This window comes from Borostomias antarcticus (genome assembly GCF_949987555.1).
Source record: "Borostomias antarcticus genome assembly, chromosome: 9".
In the NCBI taxonomy this organism is placed as follows: Eukaryota; Metazoa; Chordata; class Actinopteri; order Stomiiformes; family Stomiidae; genus Borostomias; species Borostomias antarcticus.
Genome location: NC_140242.1, coordinates 13061414 through 13081836, shown reverse-complemented (window position 1 = coordinate 13081836; position 20423 = coordinate 13061414). Strand labels below are relative to the sequence as shown.

At 45.4% G+C, this 20423-nt stretch overlaps 1 protein-coding gene across 1 annotated transcript in view; it reads left to right on the top strand.

The window, feature by feature from the left end:
* ctnnd2a (catenin (cadherin-associated protein), delta 2a) overlaps positions 1-20423 on the top strand; it is a gene marked incomplete at both ends in the record, with an annotated part of 313279 nt that overhangs the window by 268123 nt on the left and 24733 nt on the right. The window contains 2 exons of the mRNA XM_084443367.1: positions 8103-8253; positions 18526-18766. Coding sequence (XP_084299493.1) covers positions 8103-8253; positions 18526-18766 — 392 coding nt within the window. The remainder of the gene's footprint in view (positions 1-8102; positions 8254-18525; positions 18767-20423) is intronic.

The window sequence follows — 20423 nt, the reverse complement described above, 5'->3', positions numbered from 1 at the left end:
ATCCCTTCACGCTGTCGCGGAGGTTTACAGCGTGAAGAGATGGTTGTTGTATGTTCGGTGAAAGTAGTACTGTTTACAAGTTAGCTGTTATTTCGAAATGCAGAGGCGAAAGGACCTATGGTCGACTTCAGAGCTTGGTAAGCATAAACCATGTAATTCCTGAACTTGAAATTCACATATATCATATTTCTTAGAGTTTTTTGAGTGTGCCCATAGCTAGCAACGAGCCAGGGTGCGCGTGCCGACATAATTGACACAGAACTCTGTACTGCACAAAACTGAAATAATTTAACCTGTACTAGTCAGATACATGCCAGGAAAGCCAGGAATAGGGCTAAAAATGAAATTCAGTGTACATATCCTTTAAGGAGCTCGTCTGCCATAGTGAACTTCAAATCCCACAAAACTTGGGTTCAAAACTTGTGGTGTGGATAGTTTTTTGTCACTGGATGTTATACAAGCTATGTAAAAATGCGGTTACCTGTTGGTTCTATGTCAGTTATTGAATTTATGTGCAGTAATTGAACATATGAAATACTCCTGTTTTGAAATTATACCTACAATATGTCTCAGTAATTACCCATTATATATATACCCTTTTTCTGTTGATAAACAATTAAGTGTGCGGGCACATTTTGGCAACTGGTGGGGGCAGGTGGGTAGCCCAGAGAGGAGTCCGCTGCCCCTGATCCAATATGACGCGAGGGGGCGGAGTCTCGCCACCACACCACGGACCCCACAACTCAGCCCTCGGGTGGGCTAGAGACACAGGGTGTTCACTGGTGGGGGCAGGTGGGTGGCCCGGAGAGAGGTACACTGTCCATGACCAGCTCTGATCCGAGGGGGCGGGGGGGTCTCGCCATCACGCCACTATTCACGCCAAGGATCCCACAACTCAGCCCCTGAGTGGGCTAGAGACCCAAGTCTCGCCACCACGCCACAGACCCCACGGCCAATTGGCCTAGGATATAGACAATTACAGTAACTACTGGTGGAATGGTGGTGGAGCATCCATCGGGGACCCGCTGTAGGTCCGCTAGCCTTGTGTTATCTGGGTTTATCCCTTACCTTTGTCCAGAAACAGAAGTTGAACTAATTGCAGCAAAATAGCTCACGTTACAGGAATCATCAGTGTAACTGCTTTAGCCACTGACCACTACCATTAATGTTATGTAAGCTGCTGCTAGTTGTTGTGAGCTCATGAGCTAACTGGCTATCTCGCTCTTATTGTGCAGGATTAGCATTGGAAGCATTGGAACTGATGTGTCCAGGCGACAAGACCTATCTTAATTTATCAGACATTATTTCATGTCATTTCAATTCACAGCTATTTCAGTGGCATGACTAGCTTCCGTCCTACCAGTCCTGAACAGAAACAAGCCAGCCACGCATATAAGCCAGGCTGGACCTGGCCTGGTTATAGTGGGCTTTCTTGTCACAAATGAAACACTGAATGCGGATGTCAAATTCGGTGCCTCTGCTCAGTCTTGTTTTTTTGATTAGGGACTGATCCTTGTCTGGGTCTTGCACAGTCACGGTGGAAGTAGCCTAGTGCAAAAGGCCAGGTTGGTTGTGCTGGAGTAATTTGCTCTGCATGACTTGTGGTATGACACTTTCACTTTGAAGGAGAGTAGGTCACTTGAGTGGGGAGAGAGTCTCTTGTGAACCTCGTAATTTCTGCAATTAGCATTGTACAATGGTATGCTAGCTAGCTAAAGGAATAGTAAGCTGGCCAAGCTAGCTAAAATAATAATAATTCTTTCAACACAAAACATTTCAATTTCAATACTCAATTTAAGAATATATAAAAATGAATGAATCATATTTAGACATTTGTGTTACCTGTCTGTTCTGTCATTAGACTGGTAGCTTCTTCTTTCTTTTTTTTTTTTTTACTTCTGCAACATAACATTATGACAATCCTCTGGATGTGGCAGTTTAAAAATGGCAGTTCAAATTTAAAAAAACAAGGGAAAAAACAAGGAGGCAAACTCCTGGATGGAATGGAATGCCTGAATGGAATGTGGTGCTATATTGACCGACTGAGGGTGATATGTATTGCATATCCCAAATTAACACTAAACAATGAATATACCTTTTTCAGGAAGGGCTAGCTTATGGTAGGCTAAATGAAAAGGATATTGACTTCCAAAACCTTTTGATTTTGTTCAAATAAAAAAGTTTTGTGTTATTTCACCATGTAAAATAATTTACTGTACTGTATATGCCTTCCGCCTATTCATCACTGTTTAGAGGTCAACAGTACATAATTAAAACAAACTATCAACATAAATTCAGGTAATCCATGTGCACAAGGTACCTGACTACTCTCACACAAAACTTTAAGTGGATCAGAGCTTCCTTTGGAAAACTAGACTGCGCAATGTAACCCTTGCACCCCCCAGAAAGATCTTTATTGGCTCTGTGGGGTGCATCAATTCATCAGTTGATCACTAATATCCCACAAAAATAAAGTTCCACAACAATGCATTTCTCGAATGGAAAACCCTGAAGATAAAAAAAACAAACATTGTTGTGTTTTGTTCTAACTTGGGTAGGGGTACAGGACCTCAAAATCTGAGGGCCCCTCCTGCTAGACTAACAATTTCCGCCTACACTAAAGTCATGTTTGCAGGACTACATTATATTCTAGTATTTCTTTGGGGAAATTACATTTGAACTCTTTGGTGTTGTTGGACAGTTATTTGGGTCAAACCACAGCAAAGTTGATGCAAATTTGAGTGAGCATTATGAAATTATGGGCTTTTTTGTCACCTCACTCCTATCCGGACAGGCCTAATTTGTCTCTTTTTCAGATATTAGGGTAGGTCTAAAGAATAGCCCAAAAAACGTATTTCCCACAAAACTAAAGTTCCATAACCATCCATCTCATTAATGGGACACATAGGGGATATGAAAAAGCATGGTTGTGTTTTGTTCTAACTCGGGTAGGGGTACCTCAAAATCTGAGGGCCCCTCCTGCTAGACTATTAAGTGCGACCGAACTACGGCGCATGCGTATGCAGTTTTGCAACAAGCTGCGATGGTTGACTCCAGCGTGTGTGTGTGTGTGTATGTCTATACTCCGTGGTATACACACACACACACATTGTAAGTAAGCTTGAACAAGCAACCAAGGTGGCACTTCACACCCCATGCACGTTTGTGTGTGTGTGTGTGTGTGTGCATGTGTGAGAGTGTGTGTGTCTGTGTGTGTGTGTGTGTGTGTGTGTCTACTACGTTGGCAGGCTCTCATTGCTGCTGTTTTCCGAGATGAGCGTTGCCGAAGACGGAGTCCTCAGCGTTAAGTTCTCCTACCCCAATCACGTTCACAATGTTTAATTCCGTCATCACATTCAAAGGACGCTGATTGACCTGGTTGGAATTCCAACTGAGAAATCATTCTGGACAAAAGCACGTCCAAACCCTGCATCAGATTTGTAAAATTGAAGTGTTTGTGTGATTCAGGGGCTGGAGCCGGGGCTACTTGCTTGTCTCTAGTTAATAGGATCTGTGGTAGTCCGTCAGGTTTAGCCTGGTAAACCAGACTCATTGTGATTTTCTTTGACATTTTCACTATATCTGGACGCCCAGAGTGATTTGAGTGGGCGGGAGTACTTGCCTTGACAGACGAACTCTTCAGCCAATCAGCGTCACAAAACATGGATCAAACTTTTGCCAAATCAGTCGGGAGAATGGGAGAATGGAAGAATGGAAGAATGGAAGAACGGAAGAACGGAAGAATGGAAGAATAGAAGAACGGAAGAATGGAAGAATGGAAGAATGGAAGAACGGAAGAACAGAAGAACGGAAGAACGGAAGAACGGGGGAATGGCGAAAACGTCTTTTCTGCTGAGAAACTCCGCTAATGCTTGCTTGTTCTACTGTTGTTATTGAGTCTACTACTAGCGGTCTTGTGTATTTCGCGTCATCTATGGGAACCAATCAGGGACTGGGGGTGGAACAGCAGTTAAATGCATTCTCCTGATTGGTGCCCCATTTTCTGGGAAAACTAAAATTGCTCTGGGCGGGTGAAAGTCCAGACTCATAGAGAAAAGGAGGAGGATGTGGGTGTCTGATGAACAATGACAAACATTACTAGGGTCTTGGCTGTTCTTATGTGAGGTAGACTATTCCAGAGGTTAGGGGCACGGCGAACGCTCGATCACCTCTATTTTTGAGCCTGGATCTCGGAACATCCAGTGGCAACTGGTCGGTCGACCTCTGTGCTCTAGCTGGAGTGTGATGGTGCAAGAGTTCCGCTGGATAGGGAGGTACCAGCCCACAGGGAAGGGATCGAGGCAAGAGCACATAGCCGGTCAAAACCAAACAGTCCCTACAGCCTTTCCTCTCTTTTACTGTCTTCATCACCTTTCATAGCAACTGAGAAGTTTGGAGTGAAGGGTATGGAGGCTGGTACTTTACTGATCCCTGGGGGGGGGAGTTACAAAGCCATGGAGACCGCCAGTGTAGACCCCATGTAGGCAAGGCAAGGCAAGTTTATTTGTATAGCACATTTCAGCCACAGGGCAATTCAAGGTGCTTTACATGAGAAATTAAAAGCATTAAAACAAAAAGCAACATATATATATATATAGACATTTAAAACAAAAGGCAGGACAAATTAAAAGCATTAAAACAAAAAGCAAGTCATTATAGACATTTAAAACAAAAAGCAGGACAAATAGAATACAGGAATAAAAGTTACAGTGCAGTATACTGATAAACATAACTCCTCTTAGAAAGCAGTGGCAAAAAGAAAAGTATTCAGGCTTGTTTTAAAAGAACCAAGAGTTGCAGCAGACCTGCAGTTTTCTGGAAGTTTGTTCCAGATATGTGGGGCATAAAAACTGAACGCTGCTTCTCCATGTTTTGTTTTAACTCTGGGGACAGAAAGCAGACCTGTGCCAGACGACCTATGTACATGTCACAGCAATCACCTTGGTTGGTTGGCTTAGTGACATAACTTAAGTGTTTACATGACAGAATGAAATGAGCACAAATTAAGTTTCTGGTGTGCAGGTCTATCTGTTAATGAGGGTCACATACTGGGTCACACACACAAACGTTTTTGAAATTACATGCAGTAGGTGAAAGTCAAAACACGATTAATGTGTACAGGGCACTTCACAGACATGCTTTTTGTCATGGCAACCATCAACTGCTTCTTCTTCTAGTGGAGAGGTGGATTATGCGAGGCCCCCTGAGCTGGGAGGGATCATGTTTGAAAGGGAATGAACACGAGAAAGCAAGGGGTTGTGAAAGTTTTCTTCTCTCTGCCTTTCTTCTGGCATCCGTCTCATCTGGGAATCAAGGGAAGGGGAAACTGAAGAAGCAAGCGCTTCATTTGGGTCGGAATGTACCTCTGTATGTTTCTCTTGGGCATGGGTGCTTCCTCGTTACCCCCCCGGATAAGGGTCTAGCTAGTATGCGGACTAGCAGAGTACATGACACACCTCGTTTTCTACATTACCCCCCTTCACAAAAAAATCCCCCCGCCCCCGGAGATAACTTCCTGGATCAGTATGAGGATGGCGCATGTTAACAGCCACTGGTGAATCAGATTGGTAGTGGCCAGAACAGTGGCTGTTCTCTGTTGCGATTGTGATCGTCAGACCTGTCGCCAGGGCTCAGAGTTAAGGCGGGCATATGAACTGCATAGGGGGGCACAATTATTATATTTCATAATCCGATATGCTATTGTATCCGTGCAGTATCCGTGCAGCACTGACACGCATACTAATAGGGCTATACTGAGGTCTCATACTGAACAATTTGGTCTCAGAAAATAGATTTAATGTACCGATGTAGGATAGGCCTAATATTAGAATTCAGCAAGTTACATTATAACGTGGAAGGCAAAGTTGGTGCAATGCAGACATTCACTGACTAATCGGGGGCACTTACAAGGCCTGGTCAACCTAATTTAGGCCTAAAATAATTTGAATGCAAGTTACATTATAGGCTAACATGGAGAGGCAAAGTTGGCGCATCAAATGTAGATATTCACTGACTGGACAATAATCGGTAGCAATCAGGTGCACTTACAAGACCTTGTCAACAATTGGCTTTAGAAAATGAATATTTGTCAAGAATAGCCTCGGCTACATGGCTACATGACTAAAATGGGGAGACTGACAGTGGCACGCTGTCAGTGCACTTGCAAATTATATACAGTATGACGATGTGATCATCACATTAACCCATCCATCAACCATTTAACATGTTATGCATGAAGCACATTAAATAAACCGTGCAAGCAGCCCACATCTCTCCAATAGAAAAAGCACCACGGCAGATGCTGACGCAAATACAGCAGGCTACAACTAGCAACTAAGTGCACACACACACACACACACACTGAACCTACTCTCGTTCTTACCCTGGCTTGGTAAAGTTGAAGGCGGTATTTCTCAGTGTTGAATCTTCTCATCAAAATGTCCTTACACTCATCCTTGAACTTGTAGGTCCAAACTAAATAAGCTGAGCCTCGCGTTTGTGCAAAGGCCTGTGTCTACTACGCCGATGCTTGGAGAAAACATTTTTAAGTGTTGAAAAGGAATTTTCACACATCGCGGTTAGAGCTGCTGTGTCCGTCTTGGAGGCAGAATCTGATTCCTCAACATTCGAGTAGTTTTTGGAGACATTTTCTAATATCCATTGTTAATAGGCCTACGCTGTAGCCTACTAGCAATAGCGATCCTACTCCTGAGTCCTGCAAACATCTCGGCTCGCTAGACTCCCAACAAATAGCGCCTTAACCTTAACTGCGGTGGAAACGTCCTGTTTCAGGCTCAAGAGAGGTTGTTGGTTGTTGCTAGAGCCCCATCAAACAAAATTAAAAACACACTATTGTTTCTCTGTTTGAATGTCTTCATTTATAAGGAATATAAAGATAGTATTTTTAAATTATTTACAGATTTACATTTTTTTCCCCATTTTCTGTGCGCCAGTTGGGGGGGGGGGGGGCATTACCCATGGGTCCGTCCCTCTAACCCTTCCCCACTGGGCAGGATATTACACATGGGTCCGTCCCTCTAACCCTTCCCCTCTATTGTTGTGGCGTGAAACACGGGGTTACCTGACTTAACAAGCAACCCTAACGTTGATGTTACAAAACAAATACTGTTTGTTTTCATGTTTTCAGCTGGACTCAATATTTTTACGTATAGGTCATCAACCCTATGGGTTTGTATGTTGAAAATACTTAGACTATGGTTATAAATAAACATGATTTGTTTTCATAAATCATATGATTCCTCAGTTAAAAGCTCCATGACATTAATCATCCATCTTGGTGCAGTGTTCTTTGAATTGAGATTTCCAGCATGAATATGACAGAGTTGTGAGGTGCATACGTGTTGTCATTCTTGAATTTTTTGTATTATTTTTTTTACATGTAGGTCTACAAGAAAAACATAACGTAAAATCAAAATGTAAAATAAAAAGTCCCAAATCCAAGATAGTTAGAAATATGTTTTGGCATCAAAGTAACATGATGTCACAATGTGTTGTCCCATTCCTTTTTACACGATTTCGAGCCTTCGCAGCCTCTCACACTCAACCACTTTACCAGGTGGCATCAATAAGTCTGTGAGGGTTTAGGGGGGATATTGGGGCTGCGTTCCGAATCGCATACTTCCATACTATATAGTATGCCAAAAAAGGATGTAGTCCTGTACAGTATATCCCAATACATACTGTAGTATGCCATATGCAGAATGGCAAAAATACCAGGATGTCCTAATACATCCAGTCGTATTTTGCAGTATGCAAGCCACCAGACTTTTCTGGCTATTCTGACCCGCAATCCTGTGCGAAGCTGAAATTATGTCACGTGCGAGTTGCGCCGGAGGCATTTTGATGAATCCCAGCTGAGGACAAATGCCGCTTCATGGACAGCGACGGATGTGGTCAAATTTCAAGGCGCAATGTGATGACAAGGTAGTATGTCCCAATTGGATGCGTACTGCCTGCAAAGTACATACTTACTAGGGGCAGCTATAGTACGTACTGGTTGTAAAAAGTAGAAGTATGCGATTGGGCCAACAGTGTATCACCCCGTGGGTCCGTCCCCCTTAATCTTCCCCCTCTGCCCCTAGTGGTCGGTGTACATCCGCGCGGCCGTGCGGAAGGAGAAGGGTCTGCCCATCCTGGTGGAGCTGCTGAGGATCGACAACGACCGCGTGGTCTGCGCCGTGGCCACCGCCCTCAGGAACATGGCGCTGGACATCAGGAACAAGGAGCTGATCGGTGAGCTGTATGTGTGTGTGTGTGTGTGCGTGTGTGTGTGTGTGGTTATTTGTGCCCCAATGACGCCTCGAACTCGCCAGTTTTTCCGCGCGTGCGCAATTTCATAGAATTACATTGGATATTTACAATATATTCATCATATCACTACATATTATGTTTTTCAACCTACTATTATTATATAATCAAAGAACCAATATCATCTCCACATTCTTGCATCCTACCATCCAATCAGACGTCACCACACGCTGTCAACAAATCCTCTCTCGCCTCCCAGACCTCAGTAGCTAACTACTCTCCCAGAAGACATGGATGACATCAGACTGATCATTGCAGTGGAAAAACAAAGAGAGTTATATGATCTAACTGCTGAGTTTTACAGAAACAACACACAGTGATAAAGTGCGCTATCGACTGTGCGCTCTGAACCAGCATCTGGTGGGTTCGGTTCCGCTCAAATCCGCCCGCGCAAACAGCGTCTGTTGCCCTTGTATGACTGGTGAGTTCAGGGCGTGAGAGAATAGTTCCAAGCGTCTGCTGTCTGCCCTTGTTCCAAATGAGTGCTTGCATTCAGCATATGGTAAATGGACTGCACTTACTGTATATAGCGCTTTTAAAAGCACTTCACAATGGCCTCTCATTCACCCATTCACACACCAATGGCGGCAGCTGCCATGCGAGGTGCTAATTGGGAACAATTTGGGGTCCAGTGTCTTTCCCAAGGACAGTTTGACATGTCGTCAGGAGGAGCTGGGATTCGAACCGCCGACCCTACGATCATTGGACGACCCGCTCTACCACTGAGCCACAGCCGCCCCACACAGAAGGATCTACAGTGTGTGTGTGTGTGTGTGTGTGTGTGTGTGTGCGTGTGCGTGTGCGTATATGCAGAGTGATATACAGCAGATCAAAGGATTCAAATAATCTTTGAAACACAGACTTTGATGCTGAATGTGACTCTCTATAGGCTAATGACTAGACTGCCAGACCCACTACATCCTGCTAATCAGTCAGCCACAGCATGCCCTGAGACTCTGCTCGTGTGTGTGTGTGTGTGTGTGTGTGTGTGTGTGTGTGTGTGTGTGTGTGTGTGTGTGCGTGCGTGCGTGCGTGTGTGTGTCAGTGTGTGTGTGCGTGTGTTTGGCTGCATACACACACACACACACACTTGCACTGTACTGTACGTGCCTGTGTGCGAGTGTCTGTGTGTGCGTACGTGCATGCGTGCGTGTGTGTGTGTGTATGTGTGTGTTTGTGTGTGTTTGTATATACGACACCACTATCACCCTGCTGGTATCTCTCCGATGATCTCTGCTTCTGAGTGGGCTCCGGCGTTTCTATAGCAACAACCCCTGCCCCCCTCTTTACAAGCGGTTGGGTTCCAGAGCCCCTGAGATTTCTTAAGGAAGGTTCTCCGGGTTCTCCTTTGAGAAGGAACAAGCCTCGTCTAGTCTGTTTGCTAACAGGACAAGCTGGACCAGAAGATAAGTCTCCAACCTTGCAGTTCAGTTTGAAGGCACCTTATTAATAAAGTCGGGTTCGATTTGATTGGTTAGTAGTGCGCATGCTTTATTTTTTGGCAGGGTCTAGCCTCTCTGGCTGTTGCCAAGGGGATGTTGCCAAGGTGATGTTGATGCTGCGCTCGCCTCGGAATCCCTGGCCAAGCGTGTGACCGGTGAACCGGGTCGTCACCCAGAAGCCCTCACTCAAATTCACTCCAACATCAGAGAGAGAGAGAGAGGTGGAGGGAGGGAGAGAGAGAGAGGGAGAGGGGGGGGGAGAGAGGGAGAGAGAGAGAGGGAGAGGGGGGGGGAGAGAGGCACAGCACTGAATAATGTAATCAACGGGCAAATTTGCGAGGAAAATCAATTCCAATTTGTGGTGCGGTTTCGTTTGAATACACCCTGAACTTATTGAGAGGCTGTATAACAGGGTTTAAAGCCAGCCGCACCAACGGCCTGTCACTCTTATTGAACAACAAAGTAGAGACAAAGAGGATCTGAGAGATGGCCGCAGGGAAGAGAGGGAGGGGGAGGAGGAGGGAGGAGGGAGTGAGAGAGGAGGGAAGAGGGGGAGTAGGAGGGAGGGAGGAGTAGGAAAGAGGGAGGGAGAAGAGTAGGAGTGAAGGAGGGAGGGAAGCATAACGTCTGGGAGAAACAGCAGGCATCTGGCCGCCATGTCTGATCATCACTGACAATGTCACACTTATCGCCATTGAAAGGCTCCACTGTGCCCTTAATGAAAGTAGATTATAAACACATTAAGAACATTCCCTTTGAATAAAATGTGGTATGGGTCTAACAGACCAGATAAGGCGTCTTTCGGTTTGAAGCTAACGATGCCAAATAAGGATGTCTCTGTGACAAGCTGCTGCTCACTGCCGTTTGATTAAGACTCATCAGTGGTTTTAGATAAACGTTTGTCTAGTCGAGACAATTACCATCTTTGTTAAAGCGTGGAGTCTGTATTGTCATGTCTCAACGTTATCAGGTAGAAGTTTTCTGGAAAGGGTTATCTCTGGGTGTGAGAGGAGGAAGGCAGGGAGGAGAGGAGGAGCTATGGCCGACAGAGAGAGAGAGAGCAAGACAACGGAGAAGGACAGGGGAATAGAGAGAGAGAGGAGGGAGAGAGAGGACAAGTGACAGAGGGAGAGACAGTCAGACGAAAGAGAAGGACAGGGAAATGGAGAGAAGGAGAGAGAGAACAATAGTGGACGGGGGGCGGAGAGAGAGAGAGAGAGAGAGAGCTAAGCTGAGAAGGCATTAAAGAAGCCTACGTGTTTGCTTTTATTCGGCGCTATGGGCTCTGTGATGTGATTTGCCGCGGTCGTCACGTCGGCGGGAATTACTGCGTTCATCCGTCTGGTCTTTCTGTATTTCCCCTCGTTTTACCTCCTCGCCGCATCCCATCGCCTGATTAGCATAACGTACGGGCCACGCGGCTGACGGGGCGTTGCGTTCCTACGTTACGGCGGGCGTCGGCACGATTCTTTACACAATTTACTTATGGATGGTAATTTGACACACACAAACCGGGGGTGTGTGCGAATGCCAAGGCAGCCTTAGAGACGGGACCCTGGTTTATTTATGGACCTCCCGGTCGTACAGCGGAGCGTGAGAGAGAGACAGACCGGCTGAGAGACAGAGACCCCCAGACCGGGGCACCCAGCTATTTTGAAAGGAGAAGGATGTCCCTCTCCTCTCCTCCCACTCCTCAATCATCACTCCTTTTCTACCTTCTCGTCGTCCTCCTCCTCCTCTCTCCTCCTTCCCCACTCCCTCTCCTCTCCTCTTCTTAATATCATCTTGTTTACTCCTCTCCCTCCTCTCCTTCTGCCTCTCCGCTGTCCTCTGATCATGTAAGTCATCCTTCTCTCCTCCCCTCCTCTCTCCTCCCCTCCTCCTCTCTGTGCTCCATCTATCCTCAGCTGGCCCTGCCCAGCCCCGGTGTGTGTGTGTGTGTGTGTGTGTGTGTGTGCGTATGTGCGTTTGTTTGTTCGTGCGTGTGTGCGCTCATGTGTGCGTGCGTGTGTGTGTATGTGCGTGTGTGTGTGTGTGTGCGAGTGTTTGTGTGTGTGTGTGTGTGCATGTGTGTGTGTTCAGCTCATGTGTCTCGGTATGATGACATCAGAGATCAGGGGCGTTGCCGGGACGACAGATTTCTGTGGGGCAGCCACATTACAGGATTCACACACACACACACACACACGCACACACACACACACACACACACACACACACACACACACACACACACAGGGGAGCCAAGGACCTCAGGGTGCAGTCTAACACTCACCATTATCACACACGTTGCAAGACATTCACACACACGCTCACACACACACACACACACACACACACATTCTGTTTGTTGTGTGTGAGTCTCCCGGGGGAGACATGCGGTAGATGGGATTGAGTGTGTCTGCTTTGTCCTCTGCTCCCTCGTCTTGTTGTTCTCTGGCTTTTCCTCCTCTTCCTCTCCATCTGTTCTGACATGAAGAAAACATGCCCAGAGAAAGACACTGTTGTGACCGTGAGCCCTGCAAACAGCCGTCGACAAAACTAACGCTGCCAGTTTAGTTTTGTTGTTGGTTTAAAAAGGACAGTGTGCACAGACGGTGATAATTTCATAGAAGTAAAAAGATGGGTGCACCAGATTTAGCGGGAAGCTCATTTCCATATGCAGTCCTAACAGTAAACAAATAGACACGATGTCACATTGCACAATGTCGGTGTCAGTGTCATGAGTGCTAGGCCAGCTCTCATGTAACTCTCACAGCTGTCTAGAACTCCCGCCAGAAGGAAGACACCGTCTTCTCACTAGACCATCATCTCACTAGTGATGAACCCTTCATGACGTCACTACCCCGCGCAAGACGCTGTCCTCAAAACAACATTCCCCATTTCATGTTTCAAATCCCACCAATACCTTACCTTTTATGGATAACGTCTCTCCCAATACAGCTTTTCGTACTACACATCTTGAAGTTGGGTTTTCAGTTGTGTGACGTATTTTCTGGGATTTCACGTTGGTGCGTGCGTGTCTGTCAGTCAGGTGAATCTGCCTAACGACTCTCATGTGTCCTGCCGCAAGGGGGGGAGGGGGGGGGGGGGGGAGGGGGGGGGGGGGGGGGCGGGTACTTTAATGAAGCTACAAGTCCCTCAGAGGGAATATTGCACTGCAGAAAGCTTCTGTGCCGTCACCTAGACACATCAAAGGCAAGCAGCTACAGAGAGAAAGAGAGAGGGAGGGAGAGAGAGAGAGGGAGGGAGGGAGAGAGAGGGAGAGGAGGAGAGAGAGTTATTACAGGTGTGAATTCCACCACTCTGAGGGAAACTGTAACAGGAGGCGCAGCAGTGGTGGCGGTTTTTCAATCTACCTCCATTTTGAACCTCTCAGAATCACTTTGTCTCAGTCGTTGGCGTTCCAGAGTTCTCTACAGTCGAGGTATTACCCACTTAGGCCATGACGACACGGCCGTTTCTGGTGTCCGTCTATTATGCGTTCCTCAGTAAAGAGGCATACTCAGGTGTCCAAGGGTCATCTCTCACAGGGTGACGTCCCCCCCCCAACAAACGCAGAAACACACACAGACACACGACACACACACACACACACACACACACACACACACACCTGGGAGCCTGCAGAGCCTCTGGCTTTGATCTCACGGAAGGGGGGGGGGGGGGGGCGCTCCCTAGCAACTCTGTAGAAAGTAGAAAATCGTCCTGTAATAGATGAGGTCTGTTTTCACATCATTAGTTACCCGACGGCGACTGACACATCTCCATAATGTGCCCTTTGCGGGACACAGTGATGGCAGGTGATGTGGTTTGTGGAGCAGAAGATGGAGCGCCACACAGAGAATGTTGTTTTTTCTCTTATTATTATCATTCTTTTTTTTCTGTTCACTTTGGGAATCAAGTCGCTGTACCTGTGGTTGCTTGTCCTCTGGCGCCCCCTGTGGTCAGCGGTGGTTACAGCTGCTGATTAGTCACATGGGGAAGGCTAGCCCAGTTTAGCCACTGGCAAGGTTACACTATAACCTTATTCCATAGCTTGTCTCTTTTTTCCCTTCTATTTGTGTGTGTGTGTATGTGTGTGTATGTGTGTGTGTGTGTGTGTGTGTGTGTGTGTGTGTATGTGTGTGTGCATGTGTGTGTGTGTGTATTGTATGTGTGTGTGTGCGTGCATGTGTGTGAGATTGTGTGTGAGTTTACAGTCACATCATTGCGATACATTCAATAATAATACTATTTCATATACCAGACAAGTGGTTAATCTGAAGCTCTCACTTCAGCAATTACCTCCAATTTCCTTCAACGCGCCGTCCTGGTAAACACCTAATCACTGTCAGTAAACAAGGAAATTACTCCACACTTCACTGAACATAATTGGCATCCTTAAAATTCAATCACTCATCACAGATTTCTCTTGCAGTCGGATTGAACGCAGGTGAGTGGGGATTTAAGATGCTGCACCCACAGGAAGGTGAAACACACAGCCTTCATGCTGATATTATTAGGGGTCAAGCACAGAAGGTGCGTAGAACCCTTGTAATTGTTGGGCTTCTTATTATTTTCTTTGACGCCCTTGATTAACTCTTGAAGTCCTCAACCAAAAATGCTGTAACTTGGCATGTTGCAACTAGAGACCATCAGTAACTACGCCACAAAGACTCATCATGATTCACCCATAGGTGGCGCTATAATAAGCAATTTAGCATACAATGCTGCCATATCTTCCCCAATTGACTAAGATGTATGAAACTTGGTAGACATCGATCATTCTTCATAAGGAACAACTTTGCAATTTGGACCTATGATCTCCGCCATGATGGATTTGACTGCAGGTTGAAAATTTGGCAAAACCTACAAAAAGTTTATTCTCAAAAAAGTCCAATCGGTCTGAAATTTCACAGGTATGTTTAGGGTGCATGTCTCTCTTTAGGGCTAAGAAATCCAATCCAGGGTGGCGGAGACATTCAAACATTTAAATAAATAAAAAAAAGGGTTACAAGTGCTTATAATTTTGTACAACAATAATCTAGGGACATTAAACTCTCTGGACACGAAGGGGGCACTACCATGTTGCACCACATGAAGCATTTGCAGATTCGACCATAGGTAGTGCTACAGTCAACGAATAAAAACGCAAATTTCAAAGTGCTGGCATTTCCATACTGAAAGACAAAAATGTATAAAACCTGGTACATTTACATCATCCCTTATGTGGAATAAATTTGCCATTTGGACCCTTAATTGCAATGATGGATTTGGCTGCAGGTTGGAAATTTGGCAAAACCTACAAAAAGTTGATTCTCATAAACCATAAGTCTGATTGGTCGGAAGTTTCTCAGGTATGTTTAGGGTGCATGTCTCCCTGTAGAGTGTTAACAGCTAAGCAATCCAATCCAAGATAGCAGAGAAACTGTCATTCAAAAGTTACATTTAAAAAAAACATTGGGCCACAAAATTCAAGTTCTTATAGTTTTGTACAACAATAATCTAGGGAGATTAAACTCACTGGATACGAAGAAGGTTGTTGCACCACGTCGTAACATTTCCGTGACTCACTTACATGGTCAGTAGCCTACACATGCTGGTGGTGGGGGTGCAGGCGGGACCGGAGTACATTATGCACTATGTGTAAAGCCATGCCCATCACACTTTCATTGTATTTTCATTGATGTTATAACTCAAATGTGCTGTAATACTATGGCCTGTTGATGGGCTTGTTGCTGCACTCGCTTGTTGCTGCACTCTCTCGTTGCTGCGCTCATTTGTTGCTGCGCGTTCTCATTGCTGCGCTCATTCGTTGCTGCGTGCGCTTGTTGCTGTGTGTGCACTTTGATGCGTGCGCTTGTTGCTGCGTGTGCTTGTTGCAGTGTGGTCATTGCAGCGTGGTCACTTGAAGCTTGACCCTGTATAGCCGCTTGCGGCTTTAATTATTATTATTATTATTATTATTTTAGAATATATACATTTGTGATATCAAGACTGTGAGTTGATGGTGTGTGTTTGTGCGTGTGCGCTTGTGTGTGTGCTTGTGTGTGTTAAACTGTGTGAGTGCATGCGTGTGTGTGTGTGTGTGTGTGTGTGTGAGCATCAGCATGTGTGCATCAGCAGGTAAAGCCTCTAGACGGTTGCCAGGTTAGATTAGCGAGTGGTGTATGAGTGTGTGAGTGCGTGTCACGCTGCCAGTCACGGTGTCTTTCGGTGCCAGTCACGGTGTCGGTCCCTAGCTCAGGAGATGCCGGCCAGGTGTGGCATCAACATGGTGGTAGAAATAGCCAGGCTCGGAACCGCGATTCAACGTAATCAGGGCTTCTCTGCTCGTCTTAATTTCATCACACCATCACCACTCTTTGTACCATTCTAGTCTATCACTCCCTCCCTCTCTCTCTCTCCCTCCTTTCACCTTCTCTCTCTCTTTTTTTCTCTCTCCATCTCTCTCTCTTTTTCTTTCACCTTCTCGATCTCTCTCTCTCTCTCTCTCTCTCTCTCTCCGGCCTAGCGTTCGTAGATGACCTGTGCTCATTGGGCTTTGTGCCATCCATAGGATTAGCCACGCCGTTAGTCGCAGCTCTTCCTAAATCTCACCGTCATCAGAGAGGAGGAGGGGGGGCGTGGCGGGTTGTCGAGGGACACATCTGATCATCCTATTGGCTCCCTCACACGCAGGACCCCCCCCCCCCCCCCCCCCCCAGTCAGCCTTTAATTTCATTCTAACACCCTCCTCTCTTTCCACCGGACGCTCTACCATCGCAGAACAGCGTCCCATTGGAGGTGGAGCCTTCGCATTTGTCCTCGCCGCCAAGACAAACCCATTCAAGCTCCTTTCAGCCTGCGAGGACAAGATAAGACAACAGCAATTAACTCCACACTCCCTCTATAATAACACTCCGCACTTTGGAAACCGCTCTGAGCACACGTGCGTGCGTGTGTGTGTGTGTCAGGTCATTTGCATGGCTCTCCAGCTCTCAGGCAGCTCCATATCAGATAAAACATAAATTAAATTAATTATTAATTAAAGCCAGTTTGGAAGATGGGGTCCTGGGGAATCGCTGTGATGACCTTACCTAGAAAGTGATGACCGCTTATAGGCGTGAACTTAAATGGGTCCCTATAGCCCTGCAAAGCTATACAAAAGCTCAGTCAATACTATCTGCAATGCTAGGGCCGGCTCTAGAGTTTAGTGGGCCCCTGAGTCAGCAGTCCCTTAGTATCAACGCCAGACCCATGAGAGTTCTTTCGCTGACGCACTATGTACGCTACTCTAAAAACATTACTGCATGCTGCAGATCTGTCTATGGGTCTGGGACACTTCATGCAAAAATCTGGTGTTCAAATCCTGGCAATTCATTGGTAGCGCTGGAATCCCGGCGACACCAATCAGTAACGACTTTTGCGATCAGGCGTTCCCCACCCATAGATATGCCCCGCCCATCTAACCTGGGCTAGCGTCTCTCATTTGCTGCTACGACCTGTCACTCTTTAAATTTTGACCCGTCGATACGCCCTCAGAACACCAGCTTGGGCGGCGAAGTGGCACAGTATGGGGAGTGCAGCAATTCAACGTGAGAGACTAGGGGCCTGTAGCGGGCCGGGGCCCCCTGCGCTCAACGTGACCTAGGTGTAGGTAGCTACAGAGCTCTGTAAAAGCCGCCATGAGGCTGGGTTGTTTTCCACAGGTGGCTTTAATGGCTTGTTTTAGTCTCCTCCTGTCAGAGTTTTGTCCCTCTGGGCGTGGCCCTGTCTGACCCCGCTCCGATGAGCCGCTACACACTCCCCGTCTCTCTATTTCTGTTTTCCTGTCTCTGTCTCCCTGTCTCTCTCTCTTTGTATCTCTCTCCCTTTCTCTCTCTCTTTGTATCTCTCTGTCTCTCTCTCCCTGTCTCTCTCTCTCTCTGTCTCCCTCTCTCTCTGTCTCCCTGTCTCTCTCTTTCTGTCTCCCTGTCTCTCTCTGCCTCCCTGTCTCTCTCTCTGTCTCCCTGTCTCTCTATTTGTCTCCCTGTCTCTCTCTCTCTCTCTCTTTGTCTCCTTGTCTCTCTCAATTCAATTCGATGAGGCTTTATTGGCATTTTGCTTTGTGCTTTTATTTGTGTTCCAATTGGTTATGTAGCTTTGTTTCTGGTTTGTTATAATTGTGTTGACTGTAATTGATTTGGCCTCAAATTGATTTGGTCTCTCTCTCTCTGTCTCCCTGTGTCTCTCTGTCTGTCTCCCTGTCTGTCTCTCTCTCTCTCTCTCTCTCTCTCTCTCTCTCTCTCTCTCTCTCTCTCTCTCTCTCTCTCAGTTTGGTCAGCCTTTACATTCTGGCAGCTCTTCCCCCACTCTGTAATTACTTCTTTCTCTCTCTCCATCTCTCCATTATCTCCATCTCTCCATTCTTAGAATGTCAGATTGTTCAGTTCATTTCCTTCGCTCCCGATGTCGTTCTTTTCTTCCAAATACCACCAGTCACTCCTTATTGGATTTATTGGATTCGGCACAGCGCCTGTATGTGTGTGTGTGTGTATGTGTGTGTGTGTGTGTGTGTGTGTGTGTGTGTGAGTGTGTGTGTGTGCGTGCGTGCGCGCGCGATAGAGAGAAAGAGAGAGAGAGCGCCTACTGAGCTCATAGTTCTACAGAGTTGTCTAGAATATTTTTTCTGAACTTGGGTTTTAAATGTGCGGTTTGCGCTTCGGTGCCTCAGTGAAGGCGCTCCACGCTCACCAGCCGTGCTAGCGCTCTGCTCCCGTCCAACACACTGCGCTTCTCTCGTCTCTCTCAGGTAAATACGCCATGAGAGATCTGGTCCACCGGTTACCGGGCAGCAGCAGCAGCAGCACCACCGGTACCGCTACTGGGGGCGGGGCCGGCGGCGGCGGGAAGACCATGTCTGACGACACGGTGACGGCCGTGTGCTGCGCGCTGCATGAGGTCATCACCAAGAACATGGAGAACGCCAAGGCCCTGCGGGATGCCGGCGGCATCGACAAACTCATCGGCATCGCCAGGAGCAAAGGAGACAAGTGAGGAAGGCATTACACTACATTACATTACATTACATTACATTACACTACATTACATTACACTACATTACATTACACTATATATTACATTACATTACACTACACTACATTACACTACATTACATTACACTACACTACATTACACTACATTAGGTTACACTACACTACACTACATTACACTACATTACACTACATTACATTACATTACATTACATTACATTGCACTACACTACATTACACTACACTACACTACATTACATTACACTACACTACATTACATTACACTACACTACACTACATTACATTACACTACATTACACTACACTACACTACATTACACTACACTACACTACACTACATTACACTAGACTACATTACACTACATTACACTACATTACACTACATTACATTACATTACATTAAACTACACTACATTACATTACACTACACTACACTACACTACACTACATTACACTACACTACATTACACTACACTACACTACACTACATTACATTACATTACATTACACTACACTATATTACATTACACTACACTACACTACATTACATTACACTACACTACACTACATTACATTACACTACATTACATTACATTACATTGCACTACACTACATTACACTACACTACATTACACTACACTACACTACACTACACTACATTACATTACATTACACTACATTACACTACACTACATTACACTACATTACACTACACTACACTACACTACATTACATTACACTACATTACATTACATTGCACTACACTACATTACACTACACTACACTACATTACACTACACTACACTACATTACATTACACTACATTACACTACACTACACTACACTACATTACACTACACTACATTACACTACATTACATTACATTACATTACACTACATTACATTACATTTAACTACACTACATTACACTACATTACACTACACTACACTACACTACATTACATTACACTACATTACATTACACTACACTACATTACACTACACTACACTACACTACATTACATTACATTACACTACATTACACTACACTACACTACATTACATTACACTACATTACACTACATTACATTACACTACACTACACTACATTACACTACACTACACTACACTACACTACACTACACTACATTACACTACACTACACTGCATTACATTACACTACACTACACTACACTACACTACACTACACAACATTACACTACACTACACTACATTACACTACATTACACTACACTACACTACACAACATTACACTACACTACATTACACTACATTACACTACACTACATTACACTACATTACTCTACACTACATTACACTACATTAATCTACACTACACTACATTACATTACACTACACTACACTACATTACACTACACTACACTACATTACACTACACAACACTACATTACTCTACACTACACTACACAACACTACACTACATTACTCTACACTACACTACATTACACTACACTACATTACATTACATTACACTTCACTACATTACATTACATTACACTACATTACATTGATTGATTGATTGATTGATATATTTTATTAGAGTGTCATGCTTCAAAAAGCCCAGCCCATATGGGCTTACAAGACACTATTCAGAA